The sequence below is a fragment of the Acanthochromis polyacanthus genome, chromosome 13, assembly GCF_021347895.1.
Source record: "Acanthochromis polyacanthus isolate Apoly-LR-REF ecotype Palm Island chromosome 13, KAUST_Apoly_ChrSc, whole genome shotgun sequence".
In the NCBI taxonomy this organism is placed as follows: Eukaryota; Metazoa; Chordata; class Actinopteri; family Pomacentridae; genus Acanthochromis; species Acanthochromis polyacanthus.
In genome coordinates, this window is record NC_067125.1 from 5,494,343 (window position 1) to 5,518,482 (window position 24,140).

Below are 24,140 nucleotides of genomic sequence, written 5' to 3' on the forward strand. Positions count from 1 at the left end.
AACGGCATGGTGGAGGTATGCGCTCTCCGAGTGCTTTTCTAGTTGTTTATGTGGTGCACTGTGATGGCTCTACATTAAGAATAATGTGGGTACAGCCCTTAAAAACTGTTGCGTGGAGCTGGACACTTGGACAAGACATTACTGATATATCAAACTCAGATGGAACAACAAGAACCACTTTGTTTCCTCTGAAGGTCCTGATTGAGTAGCACCAAGAGTTAACATTACAGTCCAAGGATCCTTCTGAAATACTGAGAGGGCTGACTGCGGGGCAGCCGTCATTTAACACAGCGCCATCTGGATTTCAGAACGGTAAATTCCGCATCAACCGACGCAGAGTGCCATCAAACAGCTTCCTGTAATTTTAATCATCACTAGCTGAGCTAATAATGTAATTGAACCTAAAGCTCAGCTATTGAATGAAAATGATATTTTCTAATGCAGATATGAATCTTTTAGACTGATTTAACAGATCCAACACAATGTGATCCATTTGGAAAGTCTAGAAGAGTGGTATGATTAAATTATATATATGACATATAACATACACTCACTGGCCACTTTATTAGGTACACATGTTCAGTTACTTGTAAACACAAATCATTCCATCCATCCATCCATTTTCTATACACCGTTTAATCCTCATTAGGGTCTCTGGGGGCTGGAGTCTGTCCCAGCTGATTTAGAGAGAAGACAGGGGACACCTGGACAGGTAACAGTCTATCACAGGACTACACAGAGAGACAAACAATCGCACTCTCATTCACACCTATGGGCATAACACAAATCATAGTAATCAATAATCAGCCAGTCACATGCAGCAACTCAGTGCATTTAGACATGTAGACGTCAAGATGACTTGCTGGAGTTCGAAGCGAGCATCTGAATTGGGTAGAAAGGGAATTTAAGTGACTTTGAAAGTATCATGATTGTTGGTCTGAATATTTAAGAAACTGCTGGTCTACTGGATTTTCACACACAACCATCTCGAGGGTTTACAGACAGGCAACAGTCACATGGTCAGAACTTGGTGTAAACAACATAAAGTATGGATCCATCCTGCCTTGTATCAACGGTTCAGGCTGCTGCTGCTGTAATGGTGTGGGGGATATTTTCTTGCCACACTTTGGACCCCTTAGTACCAACTGATCATGGTTTAAACTCCACAGCCTTCCTGAGTATCGTTGCTAACCATGTCCATCCCTTTATGACTACAGTATATCATCTTCTGATGCTACTTCCAGCAGGATAATGCTCCATGTCACAAAGCTCAGTCATCTCAAACTGGTTTCTTGAACATGACAATGAGTTCACTGAACTCCAGTGACCTCCACAGTCACCAGATCTCAATCCAATAGAACCTTTAGGATGTGGTGGAACGGGAGATTGGCATTGTCGTTGTTCCTCTCTCTGGTGTCCATGATGTGCAGGTGAAGGAGAAAATGTCCGTGACACTGACTTTCTTTAAAAGTATTTTATAAAAGAAAGAGCAGCATCAGTACAGACAGAACCTGCCTGGAAGGAGCCGGCCAATTGAATCCTCCTTGCTTGACAATAGCCAGCGATCACTTTTATAGGTTTTCAACATATAGGAGGGGTTAAAACAAATGGTTCTTTATTGCCTACCATATGGGGAAAGCAGAGAGCATCCTCAAACAAACCCCCTTGTCTACAACAGCTGAAGAATCCCTAAATCAGTATTTTAGACAGAAGAACCCTCATAAAAACACCTCCAACAGGGCTCTGTAAACAGGAGAACACTTTCCCATGGCATGGGTTGAATATAATGCAGATTCCATCTGTGGTCATAAACACCAGAGCAGACACTACATATAACAAACAACTCATATCAGATACTAGAACAAACAAAACAGATTCTATACTACTAACTTATTAGGTAATACATATAACAGATCAGATACCACAGCATCATGGATGTTCAGCTGACAAATCTGCAGCAGCTGTGTGATGCCATCATGTCAAAATGGACCAAAATCTTTGAGGAATGGTTCCAACACCTCGTTGAACGTATGCCACCAAGAATGAAGACAGTTCTGAAGGCAAAAGAAGTCCAACCTTTTACAAGTGGCCAGTGAATGTACATCTAGATACACCCCCCGTCAAAAGTTTTAGGACACTTTCTCATTCAAATAAAGTAGAACCTGTCCTAAAACTTTTGACAGGGGGTGTATCTACCAAATTTGGTACACATATGCAGCACACCAGGCTGAACAAAAAAGTCAATGACAGCCACATTCCAAACCCAACAGGAAGTGAGCTATTTTGCGTTGAATGTCAGATTTTGCCCATTTTTCATTTTTTTCTACAGTGAACTCCTCCTAGGGGGAAACTCCAATTCACCTCAAATTGGGCCAGTACATACAGGAGGCCTTAATGATCCAAAGTTATTAAAATCTTTTTCCAAAGTCAAAGGGCGTGTCCATGGCGGCCTCTGGAATTTTGATCCTTCGCCATGAAATTTCAAATGCTGTGTAAATGCCCTGAACATGCTCCAATCTGCCTGAAACTTTACATGTATGATCAGAGTCCTGCCCTGATCACATCCATATGATGAAATACACCCCCTGTCAAAAGTTGTGGGACAGGTTCTACTTTATTTGAATGAGACAGTGTCTTAAAACTTTTGACAGGGGGTGTATGTCAAGCTCATATGGTCAGGAGTGCTTTGTAAAGTAGGTACATTATACTGTACGCTGACAAGGTTACTTGGTCCACTGAATAAAAAAATTCTCACTTCCACCCTCATGTTTGACTGTGGCATTGGTGGTCTTTTTGGACTTTGTGTGTCTGGAGTCCTTCTCCGTCAGTATTGGAGAAACGGTGAAGATATGATTAAATACAGTTGAAAACATGAGCCACTTTTCTTGTCACTGGTTTGTTATACTGGCAGCAGCTGTGGACAATAATAAAACATCAGCATAAGGAGTGAGTAGAATATTTACAGTGAGCACAATGATTCATAAAGACAAACTGAAAATCAAATTTTTCACCTCGTTAACATGTCCACACGGTGTTTTTAATATGCCAGAGGAAATATCATGAGTGAAATAAACACTCAATCCTTCCTTGAGGATTTCCACATTGATTTTATTCATTATTCATTACTTTAATACTTGAAGGTTCAGGCTTTAGAAATAAATCAATAAATATGTATCCAATTTGCTGTTTGTCCTTGCTTCCATGTAGAAGAAAAGACAGAGATCAGCCAACGCGGATGCTATAGGGATTAAATTTGTGGCTTGTTCTTGCTGTATGAGTGTCCGCTCTGTCCATCAGTATTCTATGTCTTCAACACTATTCATGAAGAACATTCTTCAGGAATGTTATGTGAGACACAGAGCTGTCAAGTGTGCCTTCACTGACAGAGAAGGGACACTGAATGCAAGATTAAAATGTTTTATATACGTTTCTGATGCTTTAAAATCTAATTGCCATTCGTCATACGTGCATGTCGAGGGCCCTTCTCTTTCCTGTCTCTTATCAAAAACTGAGCCTTTTGATACTCATTGTGTTCCCATCAGCTCTACACAACAATTATCTTATCACTCTGTGCTTCACCGGTGCCACTGCATGTTTTTCTCAGCCTTGGAAATGGAAATGAAATTTGTTGTAGTCATTAGTGCATTAGGACTAATGGATGTGGGCTTTATTGTGATTTCATTTCCTGGATCTCTGTCCCCATAGAGAAATGAGTAAACAACCACACCTTTAGAAGTGGAAAGTAGCGCTGGACTGTGTGAAAAGGCTTCTCTGAAAACATTTGCAAATGGAAATGTCACAATCAGGTAGTGTTCCTGCTAAAACAGTGAATGCAACAAAAAAAAACCATCCATCATGTTGGATGGTTGTGTGCATAGATATTACTAAAGCAATGCTATAAATTCTCAAACTGTGCATGGCAGTAGTTCAGAAGCTTCTTTGCCAAAATGACCAGATTGTAGTCTTAAATATTCTCACAGAAGGTCAGTAATCTCTGAAAAAAGAACTATTTTAATTACTAAACATTGCTCTTCAGTTTTCCTCGTTAGTTAATGAGTCGAGAACACTTGTGGAACGGGCAGTAATCGCTGAAGGTTTATTGAGTCCGGCTCTATTAAGATGAGCAGCAACACATCCAGTAGGGGTCTACAAACCTTTGCCATGTCAGAGAAACAACACATTTTGAACTAGAGCGCAGACCTCCAGAGAGGCCAACATCCTGCCTACAAAGTAAAGTAAAGTGATGCCGTTCTGCACCCAAACTGAATGTGTTCTTCCTTCGTCTATGATCTACCTCTCCACCAAGATGCATGAAATTCAGCTTGACAGTTTTTGGAAAATCTGACTGACAGTCATGCAAAACATTGAAATCATTCTGTATTCCTAGTGATGTAGTGTGACATAATTCAACGGAAAGAGACGTACAAATAACTAAAACACTGATCCTGAACTCTAAAAAAAGACCTCTGATTGGATGGCTGTAATCTGGAGCAAACTGAGACATGAAACAAACGTCATATTTCTCCTCTTTCACGTCTTTGTAACGGTTTACACCTTCTGCTGCAAAGATCTTTCGCCAAACGAAGAAGAAGAAGAAGTCATATTTCTACCATGTTCTCTGTATTAGAAAACATTGGTCCACTCCTCTGAAGGTTCTCCACTGTTCCATGCTTCTCCATTTGTGGATAAAGTCTCACTGTGGTTCTCTAGAGGCTCAGAAATGACTTTGCATCTCTTTCCGGACTAATAAATGCCACTGACTTTGTTTCTCATCTGTTCTTGAATCTCTTGAGAACACAACACCATGCGCTGCTCTTTGAGACCCTAAACATGTTTCTTTCCACTGTAAAGTTGGACATTTTAACACGGGGGTCTATGAGGAATGATTCACTTCTGTAGACTTTTTCAAATGAACATTAGAGGAACTGCACTGATTACAATCTGATTGTTGCCAATACATTCATTTCCTTATAAGAAAAAATGTAACTTCTAAACATCAGCATGTTAATATTGTCATTAGCTTTCATCTTGTAGCGCCACAGGGGCAGACGCACAGCTGCTTCTATGGCCATCCTCCAGATACTAATGTGTAGATATAACCTGATATTCTGCATTCATCTTCTTAGTTTATGACCTAAACTAGCACACAAGTCTTGGTAGCAGTTTTACCAAGCTGTTTTTTGCATTTAAAGTGATAGTTAACACTTACTTTTCTCACTATATTAACAAAGACATACAATATATTGATCTAATAATAATAATAATAATAATAAATACATTCAAATAAAACATCAAATCAGTTAAATTAACACGCAGTTTTATTGGCAATTGTTTCTTGACATCAGAACTTTCATTTAAGTGTCAAAATCTAGACTCATGTAAATATTTTGTTGTTAACAGATGCAGTACTGTGATAAATCTAAACAAAGAAATATTCTGTTAATTAAGGCAGAAATTAAAGCTGAAAAAATAATATGGCTAATGTTACCTCACATTGCACCATGAGGTTTAAATTAAGTAAAATATACAACAAAGGCCTATAAAAGAAAGCAATATAGTATCACACTACCTGTACAGATGCAGAATGAATGCATACTGGGATTTATCAAAGAAACAATACAGGCATTGCTGTATACAAGGCAGATATGCACTTTACTTAGCCAGAAATGATACATTTAAAAAGATAGCACTTCGACTGAAACACACAGAATGACATTCCAGGATTTTTGTTTTTCATGAGACAAGTCATAGAACTCAAAAGTGGCTTTCTGTAACATTTTAGGTTCAGTATGTGAAGTACAGCATGTTGCAGGACATTACAGCAAATGCAAAAAGGCTCTTATTTTGGTAAATGACCTGCTAAAAATCTGAATTACCTGGAAGACTATACCAGCATGCATTGCATTTACCAAAGTATGGATTCTTCAAATTATACTGAAGCATCTCATAACTCGGACATCCATATCTCAACTTAAAAGAAAAACATTTTCTGATTATGGCTTCTCATCATTATTTTGCAGTTGTGACATGCCATAGACTGTAAATAGAAGATGGACGGAGCAGCTGTGACATCATCTGTTCAACTAATTTGAAGACACCGGCATAGGATTTGTCTGTTGCCATGTTCAAGACTGAATGGGATGAGGAGGGCTGGATCTGACTGAACACACAACAACGCTGCAGTGACCTGTCAGTCACAAGGTAGCCCGCCCTAAAACATATCCTGCTTCATTATCTAGTTTCCTCTAAATGGGATCAGAACTGACATAATGAACATCAGGCTGGAGCAAAAGAATCTTGAAATTAGTAATGGAATCCATAAGCGCATGAGGAAAATGTTCAAGGAGATAACAGACAAAGTGAGAAGTAGAGTCATTTTCTCATAGGCTTCTATACAATCAGCCTTCTTTTTGCAAGCAGAGGAGTCGCCCCCTGCTGGCTGTTAGAAAGAAGGCACTTATGTGTTGGTTCCACTTTTCTAACCCCGAGGCGACGTCCATCTTCTATATACAGTCTCTGAGACACAGACTCTGCAATTACGAGAAATGTTCTCATAAACGTGAGAATCTCTTACAAAAATAAAACTGAACTGCAGGTATGAGCTCAGTGTATCACCATGAGGAGGAGGTGTAATCGTGACAAAATTACAAGATCACCGAACAGCGTGAGAAATGATCCTCAGGATTATTAGAATAACAATCATCATCTGATCATGGCAAGGCCTTTGTTTCAGAATTACAGGACAGTTAGTTTGAAACCTCAAAATTATGACAAAACTATGTCATGTAATTTGGAATTATAATTATGAGACAAAATGTCTAATTTAGCTTTGCTTCATGAATGCAATGCGCTTCAATAGAACTACACCACAGCATACAAGCATCAGCAGCAGGAATGGGTCCATAACGCCCATTTAGTCAAGTTCTGATTCGGTGTAATGAGTGTGGGAATACAGCTGTAAACATCTATCATGGTTAAAAGAAATGATCAGGGGTCTGTAGCCAGTTCATGAAGGCTCCTGTCACCTTTCTAACTATCCATCCTACTACTGTACATCCACAACTGTAGCATTAACACCTCCTAAACTATCACTTTAAAACTCTAAGCTCACAGCTGACACCTTGTGTGATACAGCAAGGCATTCTGTAGGGACACATGCAACATGAACAAAGCATAAAACAGGACACCACTTCACATTTAAAACAGAGCAGGAGGCTGAACACTAACGCACGGTCCGGTGTGGACCTGCAGCTCCAGCGTTAAACATGTAGTGAAACTCGTACAGATTCAGTGCAAAGCTGCAGAGATCTTAGCATCACTCGCTGTGTCACAGGAGGAGAAAAACTAAATGCTCCCTCCAGCTTATTGTGTATATTAAATATATTCTCTCTGTTAAAGAGGTAGCAAAGTATCAGACCTTTTCAACTGCAAATGTTGTAGTCAGCACGAATGAAGGTTATGCAAGAAATGGATGTTTATTTCTAGGGGGCCAATCAGTAGCTTCAGTGGTAAAGTTCACAGAAAGTGAGGGTGACATTGTTCAAAAATAAAGTCAATAATGGCTCTGAATTTACTCTACTATTTACATTTCTGTCAGACCTTTGCACCTAAATGAGTTTCACCTCACTGCAGTGTTGCCTGCAAACTTGGAAACTCATCTTTGGCAGCATCTAGAGAAGAACTCTGCTTTAACGTGTCCTTTATATCAGTAATAGATGAAAAGTCCTTGAGCGTGGAGGGAAGATATTGCAGAATTCTAGTGGCTTTGCAGTTAATATACCGCTATGCTAAAAAAAAAAAAACAGCTAGCAATGGAACTGCTAGCGCTGACGAAAACGTCTGAAGGCCATTTTGTGTTTCTTGCTGATAATCCCAGTGAGGTGGTTTCTGCGTAGCTCAGGAGATGGTTCCATGAGGTACTGGGAGTAAAAACAGGCTGGAACCAAGACCAAGAGTGCTACAGACAGCAGGGTTACAAAACTGAGGATGGCAGTCAATTTAGCAGCTCTGTAGCAGCTGAGCACAACTTTGGTCCAAGCAGTGATTGAGATTCTCACCTGGTGCAACAGAAAGTTAGCAATCTTTTTCTCAAACAAACATCAAACGCAAACCTCAAAGAAGGACTTCAGTGTTTACTTGACACAAGGTTGTGACTGACTGCTCACTCTGGACCCCGTCCTTCAGCTGCACAGCCCTATCTGGCATCGTTGAGCTGCCTGGCGACAGTCAGGATCTCCTTGGCTCCTTTGCTGAGCAGTAAGTTTGCCAAGTCGATCCCCAGCTTCTCAGCCCTGTCCTGGGCTTCACCCGGGACCTTGGTGGCTGTGACTCCCACTCGCTGGACTCGTTCGTCCACCTCTTCTGAACTCTGCAACACAGGCAAACATTAATTATTTAAAAACTTAGTTTGTGCTGTGAGGATTTCCAATCTGGCTGCACAGTGGAGTAGTGGTTAGCACTTTGGCCTTGCAGCAAGAAGATTCCCGGTTCAAATCCCGGCCTGGGATCTTTCTGCATGAAGTTTGCATGTTCTCCCTGTACATGCGTGGGTTTTCTCCGGGTACTCCGGCTTCCTCCCACAGTCCAAAAATATGCTGAGGTTAATTGGTTACTCTAAATCAGGGATGTCAAACTCATTCCACAAAGGGCCGGTGTGGCTGCAGGTTTTTGTTCCAACTAAGCAGCATCACACCAGACGTGACTCATTTAATCAACCGATCTCAGGTTCCAGACAGGTGGTTGGTCAGACTGTGTGCTGTAGATATGTTGGAACTAAATGCTGTAGCCTACAGCACACAGTCTGACCAACCACCTGTCTGGAAACTGAGATCGGTTGATTAAATGAGTCACGTCTGGTGTGATGCTGCTTAGTTGGAACAAAAACCTGCAGCCACACCGGCCCTTTGTGGAATGAGTTTGACACCCCTGCTCTAAATTGTCCGTAGATGTGAATGTGAGTGTGATTGTGTGTCTGTATATGTAGCCCTGTGACAGACTGGTGACCTGTCCTGGGTGTCCCCTGCCTTCGCCCGAGTCAGCTGGGATAGACTCCAGCACCCCCCGCGATCCCAGTGAGGATGGAGCGGTGTATAGAGAATGTTTGGATGGATTTCCAATCTGACAGTCCAGACAGCAGCACTCAGCGGGTACCTTGTCATTAGCTGTGATGCTCGTCTGCATCGTCTCCTTCAGACTGTCTGATCCGTCCAGACTGTACACCGCCCCTGTCAGGTAGAGCTGGAGAAACATTTGAAAAACAATTTGATCTTTCATTTTCATAGAAAAAGACAAATCTGTTCAAATTATTTACATGAACATGAATAGCATGATCCTTTTAAACAGGGCGCTTAAAGTGGGGCACAAAATGAAGCCAGCAGCACTGTGAGTTTGGAACGGAATACGAGATTAAAAGAGGAGAAATGATGGTCTGAATCAGGGTTAAACAGAATCACATTTGCACCACATGATTGCTGAGGCCATAGGAATTACACTGAAGAGCAGGGAGGCAGAGAGAGTCTGTACCCAGGACAGCACTGTCTGTTGTTAATATGTGGAACGTCAACAAGATAATTACTGGTGCTGGACTATTTACAATATTATCACGTGTGTTATTAACATTGCATCAATAATTATTGTTTTAATATCACAGCCATCACCAGTAACAGTACAGGGTAACATTCATATTCCACTAACTCTGTAAAGTAACAGCATATGGGTGTGTAAACCTTGCTGTGCTGATGGAAGGTAACTGGCTAAGTGTTAGAGGCTGTGGTATGACTGATACTCGGCATTAAAAGAAATTAGAAGATGGAGCTTTTGTTTTAGCCTCCCAAAACCAAAACCACAAAGGCAAGGTACAGGAGCAGATTAAACCGTGTGTTTGTCTGCTCCTCAATATGCTAATTATGTTAGCATGTCTAGCTAACTAGCCTACTACCCTCAGGAGTCACACTGAGGCAGCAGTTTACGACTAAAGTGTGTAACATCAGCAGCTAATTAGCTAGCATTAATCTTCTGTTGAATTATGGAAGTTAATGTAATGAATGAAGCCTGAATATAACAACAAACAGTGAAATACAAACACTATGTTGTTCCTCTACACCTCAAATCAGCACAAAAGCCAGGTTGGATTTATTTTTTCTATTTTGTTGAAGGTTTAAGTCCTCATGGTGTAGTTCTAACTGACATATTCCTGCATATGCAGATTATGTACACCACCGTTCAAAAGTTTGGGGTCACCCAGACATTTTAATGTTTTCCATGAAAACTCACACTTTTATCCATGTGCTAACATAACTGCACAAGGGTTTTCTAATCATCAATGAGCCTTTCAAAACCATTAGCTAACACAATGTAGCATTAGAACACAGGAGTGATGGTTGCTGGAAATGTTCCTCTGTACCCCTATGGAGATATTCCATTAAAATCAGCTGTTTCCAGATAGAATAGTCATTTACCACATTAACAATGTCTACACTGGATTTATCATTCATTTAATACTATCTTCATTGAAAAAAAATGTTTTTTTTTTTCAAAAATAACATTTCTAAGTGATCCCACATTTTTGAACGGGAGTGGAAGTGAATGATCAGGCAGGAAAAACAATAAATCTGCCACGGTTGCTCTTTAGTCAGCTGTACAAATGCTGTGCTGGAACAGAAAGCTTGACGAGCATAGCAACAGTAACTCAGGGGGCGGGGCTAAGTCTTCAGCATTCTTACCTGGGAGTCTTTCACCTGCGTGTGCACCGCCACCGGAACGCTACAGCCACCCTCCTACAAGTAAGAGTTCATGTGAATACACGGGGTTTCCAATATTAACACAATGTGAAAGCAAGTCAAAGAATGTGTGTGTGTGTGTGTGTGTGTGTGTGTACCAGGTGTCTGAGGAAGGCTCTCTCAGCGATGCAGCGCAGCACAGTGTCAGGGTCATGGAGGACTGACACCATCTCCAGGATGTCTACATCTCTGGCTCGAACCTCCACAGCCAGAGCCCCCTGACAACACACACGGATGTACAGTGTTAATACTACTAACCATCAATGAACCTTCTCACCGTGTTCTCCATCCATCCCACTGCTCCTACCTGTCCCACAGCGTACATACAGTCTTCAGGCCCCAGGATCTGCCAGTGGAACAGAAACAGACCGTTAGATGGACGTATCACTGAGAGACTTTCCAGGAGGACCTGATGTGATCGTGTACCTGGCTGATCCGGTTCTCCCAGCCCATCCTCCTGAGGCCGGCAGCAGCTAGGATGATGGCAGCAAAGTCATCCTTCTCATCCAGCTTCTTCAGCCGTGTGTTCAGGTTCCCTCGCTGAAGACTGCAGCTAAGGACAACGGATCCAAAAGCCAAATGTGGAACCCATTAGCTGGACTCGTTTTCTCCTGAAGAAGGCTGTGAGGGGCTGACATTGGGCAGACTGGTCATCAGCCTGTCACAGGGCTAACTTAACCCTCGTGTTGCCTTCGGTTCTAAAATGACCCGGCCACTATTTTTAATAGCACAGATGACCTTTTTCAATGTGAAAATCGATGACTTTTCCTAAAGTGAAATTCCTAATGTTGTTGTAAGTTTTGCACCTTGTGGGTGGGAGCAATGATTCACAAGATGTGAGAAGAAGAATATTTTGTAGTTTTCCTCTCCATTGTACAGCATACAGTACACTGCTGTTTCCCTTCAAAAAATGCATCTCAAGCTACTTTCTGCACATTTCTGGTACTTTCTTAGAGATAGAAGTACTATCTCTTGCTAAACAAGTAATATAATATTACACCCATGCAGTACTTTTAGCAGCAATAAGGGGAAAAATTAACCCTTACTTTAGTAAAGAAAACAGTTATAACATGTGTAATGTGATAGAAAAAAAGAACGGTGTCCACTGATTAAATACAGTCTTTCTGCCCTATGAAGAGGGAAAAACCAGACACTCACAAAGTGTGTGATGTATGAGAGGTTGTTTCTTGCTATAAAATAGACTTTTGGTGGAAAATTCAGTGAAGCTGCTTTATTTTAGAGGCTCAGTGGAGGCGGGTCATTTTTGATCCTGAGGACAAGAGGAGTGTTCAGGATGTTTAGACAACAAGAGGGTTAAAGAGACACACAACCCTACATGCTCACATCCACGGTCAGTCAGAACCACCAGTTAACCCACCGAGTGTCTGTGGACTGTGGGAGGAAGCCACATTTACACATATGTGCCATTAATTACTTATAAACCATCCCTGACATGCAGACAGAACTGGTCAGGTTCTAACGGCTAACAACACCGCACATTCCTTCACCTTAAACAGGGCCGTCACATAGAAGTCACAGTTTATCAGCTGCAGTTTAGTCATTAGTTACATAGTGGCTGTCTCCAGGTTGAACTCCGTCACAGTTGTTAATACTTTTAATTTCACAGTAAAAGTCTGACCTGTTAGCAAAGTGAAAACCATAAGTCGCTGTAATTACATCATTGCACACACATTTTCAACCTTTATAAAACCATAAACTAATAAAAACGTGTCGGCTGTAGTCAGCAGATCAGGACTGATTACTGTTCATTATTTATTATGGGTCATATTGTTTTATGGGACGTAATGAGTGAACTTTTTTCCCCTCAAATAAACCAAAGTATCTCAACTGCTGGGCTACTTAAAGCACCAATTCACCCAAATTACCATCAGAGATTAATTGAAATAAGTATTATATTCTGATTAGAACATTCCAGCCTCCTGTCTGTCCGTCCACACAGCTTTCAGACCTCCCATTCCCTGCGTCCTCCTCAACATGAGTCCAGGACGTGAACACACAAAGGATACGATGTCGTTGAACTTCAGGTGGGGGAATCTCTTCTTCAGCTGAGCAGCACGGCGCAGTGAACTGGTGCCGATCACACTGCACAAACACACAGCAGGGAGTTATTCATGCTTCACACATGAGCAAAAACCACAAACAGAGCTGGGTCGGTTTTCTGCCAGACTGTACCTGTTTTCTGGAAGAGAGTCCAGAGTTTTCCCAACGTTCTGCGGATGTAGAACCACTGCATCGTGGGGGTTTTCTCTCCTGAAAGCAGCACAAAGCAAAGCACACGAGCAGTTACAGCTGGTTAAACAGTAACCACAACAGGACCACACCACAAATACTACACTCATCTTAAGACACTAAGTAATACATGACCTACTGCAAATGCAATGTATTTAAAAAAAAGAAAAGCTGATACTCCACACACTGTCTCTTTATCTGCTCCGTTCTGCTCCAGCAGCAGCTTGTTTGAAACAACAAAGACCTCCTGATGTGGTTTTACTCTCCACTCAACCAGGCAGCAGCTTCAGTCACACATCATCCTACTTTACTGTCACCTAAATATCTTTCATTTCCAAGCAGCAGTGCTTACTTTCCAGTAGAGGAACCACACTAGATATACACCGATCAGCATCAACATTCTGACCACTGACAGGGGAAGTGAATATCATCGATCATCGTGTTTCTGCTGGGAAACCTTGAGTCCTGACATTCATGTGGATGTTTGACATGCACCACCCACCTAAACACTGCAGGTTAAGAAACCCCCCAACCCCCATAGCAACAGCAGTCCCTGATGCCAGTTTCCACCCTCAGCAGGACAATGCACCCCGACACACCACAAAAACTGCTCATTAGTGACCCGGGGAACATGACAGAGATGTTCACCCAGGTTTCACACTCCCCAGATCCAAATGTTACTGAGCATCTGTGGGATGTTCCAGGATCAGCCTGATGTAGGTCGGTCCCACCCTGCAACCCACAGAATTCACTGCCACCATCCCCAGAGGTCCTGAGTCCATGAACCACTGAGTCAGAGGAGTTTTAGCAGCATAAAGGAGACCAACACAGTATTAGACAGGTGGTCATGATGTTATACTTGATTGGTGTATATAAGTTTTGCAAAGCAGCATTTTTAATATTTGATTTATTTTCTTAATATTCATATACACCCCCTGTCAAAAGTTTTAGGACACTTTCTCATTCAAATAAAGTAGAACCTGTCCTACAACTTTTGACAGGGGGTGTATCTACCAAATTTGGTACACATATGCAGCACATCAGGCTGAACAAAAAAGTCAGTGACAGCCACATTCCAAACCCAACAGGAAGGGAGCGATTTTGCGTTCAATGTCAGATTTTGCCCATTTTTCATTTTTTTCTAGAGCGAACTCCTCCTAGGGGGAAACTCCAATTCACCTCAAATTGGGCCAGTACATACAGGAGGCCTTAATGATCGAGCTATCACACGATTTCGGAACGAGATTTGCTTTCTAGCATCCTGAGATTTGGATACAGACCACAACAAAGAGCGATCGCCAAGTAATGTGGAGGTTTTCGTTCACTTCTCATCTCTAGTATGTTGTGGGACACTCATTGAGACTATCTGAGCCGGTCAGTGTGGGGCAAAAGCACGTTAGGGCGGACTGTGACGCAGGGGGGGCCAGCTGCCCCATACTTTTCGCTAGCTGAGCTGCTAGCTGAGCTGCTAAGCTGCCTGCCTGGCTAAATACTGGAGCTATGTCGAAAATTCATTTCTCCATCACTCACATGTATGAAATTACATATGGAAACAGACCCCAGGTTGAAAAAAACCGAAGTTCCCCTTTAAATCAACTGTATGGTCATATACTATGTCTGTACCAAATTTGGTGCTTTCCTGAAAAAGTGAACTATCATTTGACTTATCCGCCTAACTAAGTGTAGATATTGTTTATTGATCGTATTGTAAAAGTCACACTGAGTGTTTCTGCAGATGCCCTGAAGGTCTGAGTGAACTCACTTCAGAACAGCTCCGATGGTGAATCCTGGAGGCAGAGTGGTGGGAAGATCTTTGAGTGAATGAACGACCAGATCGACCCTGTAGGACACAGAGGAACGTATATGAGCTCCATTTATGTTTTAAGGAACAATGCATCTGTTCAGCTACACAACAGCACCTGCTACATCTGAGGCCGTTGAACAAATCAAAGGCTTTCATGGACGTCAAATGAACATACAGTAGATGCTCTTATAGATTTAACTTCACAGGATCAGGCTTTCCCATTGTATCAAGACTAAAGAAAACAGCAGTTGCCTAAATAGTATTTGGTCATAAAATGTCACAAAATACATGAAGTTAAGATGGGAAAAAGAAGCTAATATGGAATTAACTGAGGTTAAATGTCTGTCAGACATGGTGTACCACCTCTAGCTCAGGGCTATGTAGGGAATTCACATGGAAGAACAATGTAAGGATTTTTATAACCCCCAATATCAAACAATTCCAAAGTGACAAGCCTGAACACAGTCAGTGCTGGAGGTTATGTGGAAACACATCTGTATCTGGAATTAGATCTTAATTGTGATGCAATTTACTGAGGAAATTTACCTTCTTCACTGACAAAACATGGAATATATTTACTACAAAAAAGACTAGCATAAAGGCAATAACAATAAAAATGGCTGAGTACAGGTATCCCAAAAGTCCTAGAATGGACAGAAATAATGCAGAAAATATACATTATGTGGAACAACTGAGACATGCAACCCAAAAATGTGAAAGGTTTTGGGAAAAAAATGGAAATCTTATTTGAATATCAGGTGACCACAGTTATTTGTTGAGCTGTTTATTGATCATTTTCGTACTGTATGAGAATGTAAGGTTATATGTCCTGGAGGGAGCAGATGCCAAATGAACTTCAATCCATAAATACATGGAAGACTCTAAAGGAAGACCTTGAGGATCAACGTTTAGACTGACAGTCTCGGACACTTGGAACCTTGGCTTGGCTTTTATTATATTATACTGTGATGGCTATTATTCTGTCTATATGTTTCAAGTGCTGAAAAACAACAAAAATAAAGTAAAAATTGTCAACATGTGCAGTTGTCTGCCACAGTAGATGAGTATCAGCCAGTATCAGTGACCCTCCTGTCAGAGAAGGCTTCAGTTGAACACATAGTTGGTGAAACAATGCTGTGAAGGCAGGGTGGTGTCAGTCACAGATGACACCGATCACTCACTCATTTCTCTCCAGAGCGTTCTCCAGCTCCTTGGTGAACAAACTCTTCTCGCCAATCTGCATTAAAAAACACAGTGATTTACTGTCAGTTGTTTTACAGTGAAAAGAAAACATTTAACACTTTATGGATCCTGTAGTGAGAAGAGACTGAGCTGTAGCTGGAGGAGCGTAGGCGATTTAAATACAGATCACAACTATTTAACATGCATGTATGGAGAGATCATTTAAAGAACTACAATATATATATATATTATTTGCTTTTTTGCAGTCAGTAATAATATCACATGACTTGTGCCCATCTTGAAAAGCCTCACCTTTGATAAAGCTGTGTCCAGGATTTTGTCTCCCGTCGTTGACATGGCAACTGAAAGACAAACAGTTTGATGTTATGAATAATACATTAATAATAAGAAAATCACTGAGAGCAGTACTCCACCAAGGCTGCTCAGTCATTGTATGATTTATGACAGATAAGTCCACAGAAGTGGATTTGTAGTAGGATCACAGTCATGTGATCGTCAGCAGGCAGCTGACGTAGTGTTCACTTGTTGTCATGGTTACAGTGACACCATGCCGCTAGCTCAATGATACGGAAATCTTTAACTAATCCGTGGATCCAGAGTATAAGCTGCATCACTGCCACAATCTAATCACTTGGTCCTTGTGTCATTTCTGACCTTCCCTGAAAATTTCATCCAAATCCGTTGGTCCGTTTTTGAGCTATGTTGCACACAGACAGACGGACAGACAGACAGACGTACGCTGATCGTCACAGAACTCCACCGCGCTCATTGACTGAGTAACTAGAAAAGAATCACTAACATGTAATATAAGTCACAGATCTACAATCTTTTTAATAAACATTGCATTGGACAGACAAATCATGTACTTTTCTGCCTACAATGACTGAAATGAGATTTTCTACAAAATGTGCGCGCTCTATCGGTTGAATACTGCAGAACTGTCTGGAACATTTGGGTACTTCATAGCAAACAGCTTAGAAGGAGTCTTTTGGTGCATGCGCCACTAACCAACTTTTAAAAATGCAGTAAAATCCTGCAGCCTGGTGTCCTGTCCTTAATGCACAGAACTTATGCTGCTCACATTTCAGTTAAAACTGTCACAAACATTCATGAGAAAAAAATCCCACCAGACTAAAAAAGTGAGATAAGCACAGAGACCCGCAATGTAAATGTAGCTTAAGAATACTTTTTTACATTGGAAACAACTGGTCGAAGCTGCTGTATAACAGTTCTCTGCTGCTTTTTGGATAACAAATACAGATAATATCTGCAAAATGCTCATTTAAGGTCAGTGAAGGTTCTCCTGTCTTGTTGGTAGTTGGATTTCTTTATGTACTGCTCGTATAACATAATATAATATAATATAATATAATATAATATAATATAATATAATATAATATAATATAATATAATATAATCAGTATTAAGAAACTTAATTAAATGTATTCAGTGTATTTATGGTTTGGCAATAAAGTTGATTGTGACAGAACACAAAGTTTTAGCAATGACTGTAGACGATGCTCAGTGGAGACGCTTCACACACTTCTTGAACCTGATAAGAAAATCTCCACAATCACTCCAGGTTCCAGCTGATCAGAGATCAACGGTCATAATTCTTCATCTGACTAAATGTGAAATATGGTCAGTCTGTCCTGGGTTCTCATGCTGAATAACGGGCTAAAGAGTTTCTGAAGAACATTATGATGACGTTAAAGCAAAGTTGACCTGTTGGACATACAATCCTAAAACTCATAATGTAATTACATCATTGTGTTAGACATTCAGACGTCATGATGAGCACATGAATTCTGGAGTAAGGAGTATTCTGTGAGGGGATGGTTAGATTTAACGAAAATCTAATCTGCTCATCGCTGGGCCAAAGTGAATGCTTGTACCGAATTTAAAGAAATGACCTCAAGATAATTCACGTTCACGAGAATCAGACGGATTGACAACCCAAAGACGTATTAGAAAGGTGAGCTAATGTGGTGAGTCACAGGCAGATACTAAAGGTTGACCACACCCAAACAGATGCAGTGTTTAGTGAAGCTCTGACTGGACTTTTGCTCAGGTTTACACTGGGTGGAGCTACGCTGGGATTAATTGCGGTCACAGATTGCTGTGGAATGATAAAAGATGGTGAAGGTGTAGCACCAACAACCCTGACATTTCAGTCGAGCACAGTCAGAATATTCCCACAAGTTTTGTTTAGGCAGGATAGGTGGAAACACTTGGACCTGGGTTGTTTTAGGGCCTTTAACTAGTAGCTGTTGTGTGACAGTTTGTACATCAGTGTTCTTCCTGTATAGCCCCAGTCTGATCTTACAGCACTTTTAACTACAAAAAAATCTATTTAGTTTTGTAATTAAGGATGGAAGAAAATGATAATCGCTCATCCAGCTTTTGACTATAGCATGCACGAACACAGTACCAGAGCTACAAATCCTCTAAAGCAGGGGTGGCAAACTCATTTTATTTCAGTGGCCACATGCAGCCCAATTTGATCTGAAGTGACCAGTAAAATCACAACATAATAACCTAGAAATAACCACAACTCAGAATATTCCACCTTTGCTTAAGTGCAAAAAAGTACATTCTGAAAATGTTCACATTTAATAAAATAAAACAAGAACAACCTGACGTTTCTTTCATTCATTCGTATGCCCGACCTCTTATATGACTGTGTCTAAAAATGAACATCAAGGCAGCTACAATTGGGTTAAAAAGGAAAGCTGACATGTCGAAAGGTAAAACACATTAAAATGTATATTGCACTAAATGAGATGTTGAAGTTAAAGCAGAAAGACCTGTTAAATATATAATGTTTTATATTAACTATTATTACTAAACATACACTACCATTCAAAAGTTTGGAGTCACTTAGAAACGTCCTTATTTTTTAAAGGAAACCATTTTTTTTTTCAATGAAGATAACATTAAATGAATGATAAATCCAGCCTAGACATTGCTAATGTGGTAAATGACTATTCTAGCTGTAAATGGCTGATTTTTAATGGAATATCTCCATAGGGGTACAGAGGAACATTTCCAGCAACCATCGCTCCTGTGTTCTAATGCTACATTGTGTTAGCTAATGCTGTTGAAAGGCTCATTGATGATTAGAAAACCCTTGTGCAGTTATGTTAGCACATGGATAAAAGTGCGAGTTTCCATGGAAAACATGAAGTCATCTGGGTCACCCCAAAGTTTTAAATGGTAGTGTATAAAATGTATGCATAAATAATACAGAAAAGTTGTGGCAGCGGATCAACCATAGGGTTCCACCAAACCAAACTTTGGGTACTAAAGGTGCTGACTGACACTATATCGCACAATGTGGGCCAGATTGGACCCTCCGGTGGGTCGGTTTTGGTCCGCGGGCCGTACATTTGCTCGATAGCTTCAGCTACAGAAAGTAAAGCCTTTGATGATTCTCACCTATTTCCAAGTGGATGTCAGGGTAGAGTTCTTTCAACTTGTCGGCAACGCTATCGGTCTGGATGCGAGCCAGCTGCAACACAAGAACATCTGGCATTAGCTGGGCTGCACTTGTGCTTGTAGTTAGTCTAGTTTTTTTAAAAAAATGCCCAATACACAGCGGCAGCAAACATCCAATTAGTATGGCAGACAGAGAAGAACAGGCACGTCTGAGGCAGGATTGTGTTATCTCTGAACCGGCATGGAGGAACGGAACATCAGATAACTGAACCTCTGGTTCTCTGTAAGGCCTTTGTTCACAATTTGATTACAGATAAATCCACATTAAAGACAAATCCAACACTTTCTGAAATACTTCCAAAGTTTGCAGGACATGAAGTGAGCTAAGCTCCTACTAAGAAATGCTCGACTGTACCTGGCTCTTGCGTGTCCCAATCCGGATGACCCGACTGGCCTTGTCGTTCCCATCCTGCTGGGACAAGAAACAAATTGGCCACGAGAGGTTAAAACCGACATTCTGCCAAACTTCTCTCTCCCAACACATTATTTCCAACCACATCTGTGATTAGTCTAGAATGAGCTGGACCGTTGTCTCTGCTGGCCTCACCCTGATGTACTTGTAAGGTCCTTCCTCCATGATCCTGTGTGTTCGTACTGAGCTCTGTGGAGGCTATTGTGTGGGCTGAGTGTCTGGGACTGCCTGCTGTGTCCTGGTAAGGAGCTGTGCTGAGGTCATATAACCTCCAGATACTAAACAGTAGTCTTTCTTAGCGGACTACCCCCTCCTTTAGGACCTCCACCCCTACACATCTCTGCCTCCAAAAGATAAGTGTGCCAATTCATTGAGTCCGTTATAAAAGGCAGGGATGGGCAGCTAAGGAGTGTCCTGTTAGAAGGTGTGGTCACAACCATAGTGTGTTTGGGAACCTTCCTCCTGAGTGGACAGCAGCCAACTACACAGCTACCACTGCTGAGAACAACACCGAGAAAAAATGCAAATTCAGATAACAGTTCTCACTGCTGTTATCTGAGACACGCAAGGCTGGAAGGAGTTCTTGAACAGCACAAGTTATAATCAAAACAATAAGATTTTACCACTGAAAAATGATAAGATATCAAAAAATGTTATGGGATACTTTAATATCATTGGGTACAACGGGGACATATGATTGGCTGAAGGTTTAATCAGCAGTGATTGGGAAATACTGGACATTTTCAAATGCCATCTGTTCAAACAAACACACTCACTCTGACTTTCATTCCTCTTTTCTCGTCTGTTTTTAAAATTGCTAAATTTCCATCTTTTAAACTTTTTACATCTTTAAGTTTTATATTGTTAATGTGAATGTGTTTTAACTTTGTACAGTGTCCTTGGGTGTTTTGAAAGGCGCCTAGAAATAAAATTTATCATTACTATTAATACTAAACACTACAGTAAAATTTACATTTTAAAACAAAAGCATTACTGAAATAGACACTAATCAGAATCTGCTTTAATGGCCGAGTACGTACACAGCATACAAGGAATTTTGTTTCAGCTGTTGGTGTCACCATAGGAATATGGAAGAGAATAATAAAAAAAATAAAGAAATTATAGTAAGAGGAACAGGGAGGAAAATAAAAATACTAGTAATAAAGTTAAATATAACACAATATATACAGAAATTGACAGCTAGTATTAAAAATTTATGATTTTCAGTATTAAAAATACAACAGCATTTAAAATTTTAAAAATAATAGCAATGATTTCATGAGATTCAATTGTTTCTTACAGTACAATAACACAGATTACTTGTAACATTATGTTTAGTTTTACTCAGGATTGGTCTTCTTAACATTTCTTTACTCGGCACATTATTACCCCATCATAAAAAGCCTCAGTATATTGCACCAGAAAAAAAGAGGCACTAAACACCCATTTAGCAGCAGTGACAGAACAAATAGCACTTCTTTTCAGAATATTTAAAGTTGTAAATGTGAAGCTACAGCTACACTTACTTGGGGGCGGGGGAAAAGCAAACCAAAGCCTCCCACTGCATAAAGGTGAAACAGACTTTTAGAAAACTAGTTGAAATACCAAACGTTTCTTCTCGGCTTCTTAACCGAACACAAACATAACGTCACTTTTTAACAACTCACATTCGTGTTGAAACTAACATTAGCTAACACTTTGCCATGTATAGTTTGGCCAACGAACAAGGACACGATGTTGACAAGATCTTGCTTCACGTTCACTGCTTTACAAGTATCAAATAATAATTTAAAATAGTAAATTTGACTGTTTGCTATTCAGCTAGGTTAAACACAAAGCAGCCTAATCTCTGTTTTAACTCAAACTGACATATTTTGGTCTTCTTGGAGGTTTTTCTAGCTCCTCCGTCCAGTTTGACAGCCCGCTCCCCTCATTCCTCCTGACCAATGGAGAAGCAGAATCCGCTGACTGACACAACGATCAGCCAATCACTGCGCTCTAAATGACGACGCAACCGGAACGAACGCTCAATGTGTGCGCAATGGACGTGCAGCATTGCAGAGACGGTAAAAACCGAGAAAACCTACCGGAGATTTTGCCTCTTCTGACATGTCGGTGGTCCGGTTTTCGTCGCCGACGGTGCACGAATCAACTGCGTGTTTTTCCTGAGCCGGAGCCCATTAAAAGGCAGAGAAAGCTGAGGAACAATCAGCGCTCGGCTCTCACACAGCCTGCATATGAATGAACCGGAGCTCTGATGTCATTGGGCCGCTAGAGGTCATTTCCTTGTTCCGCCTGCCAGCTTCCTCCTACACAGAGTGAACTAACAAGGTGTTCGCTGAACTAGGATTACGTTCATGACAAGGATTGACGTGTTGACAAAAAAACGAGTAAAATATGAAGCGTTTCCTTTCTGTAGCTGCAGTGAAGCACCAAAGTGATCCAGTGACTCCTAAATTCATGAATCTACTGCTGTCATCTTCTTGTGGCCTGATGATGTGGCTTCATCAGCACAACCTGTATGTCAACTTTACACCTGTGCGTCAGGTGCCACGCCTCCCTGTATCCACTGAGTTTGTGACAAATAATACCACAAGAATATGAAAGCACTGGGAGTGAATATATTACTCAAAGGAAGAGTATTTTCTATTTCTGAAGATATAAAACAGCTTCACCTCATACTTATTCCCCCTCCTTTATTGACAAATTCATTTGACAAAACATTGTGGAATACAATCGTCACAGAGGCATTTTGTAATGAACAGGTGCTTACAGTGTGAAAAATATAGTATATATCTATTAGAAGAGGCAGTTCTTGAGAATTATATGAAGTGCAATCAGAGAAAGAAAGAAAGCAAAAAGGAAATAAATAAAACAGAACAAAACATAGAACTAGGGCTTATTTTGCAGATCATAATACTCAATCAAATTGAACAGTTTCATTGCATGTTTAGTTTTCATTTTTTAAGGGCTTTAGTGAAAGATAGAAACACATAAAACCGAGGATTCATCGTCATGTATTTGCATTTGCAAATTTCCTGAGGCTGAAGATATTGTTCATCAAGAAGTCATAATCTTTGTTTACTGATACAAAGCCATAAGTAATATCTTTCTGAAGAAAGGGTTCAGGTAGAATATTGGTGTAAAGCCAGACATGTATATCAGCCCAAAGTGCTTCTGTGAAAATACATTGAAAGAACAGATGATCTGTAGTTTCTATACTCCCACAAAGAACATAATTATTCATGTCAAATCCGAATCATTTTCCTAACTGTTGTTTTGTTTGGAACTTTGGTGGCCATGAAGTCACAGCCGTCCACAAGGCCTTCACCTCATACTGTGTGCAGCTAGATGTTCCTCACGTTGTTTCAACGGTGACACCAGGTGGCTAAAATGAGTCCCTGCAACACTGTCATCTTGTGTTCTTTCACTGATGTATATGATGGATAGTAAACATGTGCACCTATCAAAGTTTACTGTTGTATTTTCCATCCATCCATCCTCTATACACCGCTTTATCCTCACTGGGGTCATGGGGGGTGCTGGAGTCTATCCCAGCTGACTCGGGTGAAGGCAGGGGACACCCTGGACAGGTCACCAGTCTGTCACAGGGCTACATATACAGACACACAATCACACTCACATTCACACCTACAGACAATTTAGAGTAACCAATTAACCTCAGCATATTTTTGGACTGTGGGAGGAAGCCGGAGTACCCGGAGAAAACCCACGCATACACAGGGAGAACTAAAGCATTTATTTCAATGAAAATCACATTAAATGAATGATAAATCCAGCCTAGACATTGTTAATGTGGTAAATGCTGTAAACATCTGATTTTTAATAGAACATCTCCATAGGGGTACAGAGGAACATTTCCAGCAACCATCACTCCTGTGTTCTAATGCTACATTGTGTTAGCTAATGGTGTTGAAAGGCTCATTGATGATTAGAAAACCCTTGTCCAGTTATGTTAGCACATGGATAAAAGTGAGTTTTCATGGAAAACATGAAATTGTCTGGATGGCCCCAAACTTTTGAATGGTAGTGTATACACACTATCACAATATTTAAATTACTTAGGTAAATTTGCATAATAAATCATACTGTAGAGTCTGAACCTTAATATTTAAACTTATCTGCTACATTTGCTATATAATTCGTCTGCCACATGCTTTGACTCAACAGCTGT

The 24,140-nt window shown here is 40.7% G+C and overlaps 1 protein-coding gene across 4 annotated transcripts; it reads right to left on the reverse strand.

Annotated features, from left to right (window-relative positions):
* Positions 1-5,300: 5,300 nt before the first annotated feature.
* Positions 5,301-22,230, reverse strand: LOC110960586 (porphobilinogen deaminase). Of its 4 annotated transcripts, none has more exons than XM_051958009.1 (14): positions 22,033-22,230; positions 19,889-19,945; positions 19,474-19,546; positions 16,327-16,376; positions 16,014-16,069; positions 14,791-14,868; positions 12,972-13,049; positions 12,806-12,881; positions 11,205-11,318; positions 11,086-11,124; positions 10,877-10,996; positions 10,722-10,775; positions 9,151-9,237; positions 5,301-8,368 (listed from the first exon to the last, which is right to left on the reverse strand). In XM_051958009.1, the coding sequence occupies exons 1-14, from the start codon at positions 22,054-22,056 to the stop codon at positions 8,195-8,197; spliced, it is 1,080 nt and encodes a 359-aa protein (XP_051813969.1). In that variant the 5' UTR covers positions 22,057-22,230; the 3' UTR covers positions 5,301-8,194. The 4 variants fall into 4 exon arrangements, with proteins under 4 accessions (XP_051813969.1, XP_051813970.1, XP_051813971.1 ...); XM_051958010.1 differs by having other exon boundaries at positions 19,889-19,942; positions 22,033-22,229; XM_051958011.1 differs by lacking the exon at positions 22,033-22,230 and adding an exon at positions 21,472-21,604 and having other exon boundaries at positions 19,889-19,942.
* Positions 22,231-24,140: the final 1,910 nt, after the last annotated feature.

Bases quoted from the DNA above. Each gene is read 5' to 3' on its own strand.
- LOC110960586 (XM_051958008.1), bottom strand. From the start codon at position 20,110: ATGGAGGAAGGACCTTACAAGTACATCAGG. The intron at 11,125-11,204 runs GTACACGATCAC...TTCCACTGGCAG, and splicing joins GGGAGAACCGGATCAGCCAG to ATCCTGGGGCCTGAAGACTG. The intron at 8,369-9,150 runs GTACCCGCTGAG...CCTGTGTTGCAG, and splicing joins GCATCACAGCTAATGACAAG to AGTTCAGAAGAGGTGGACGA.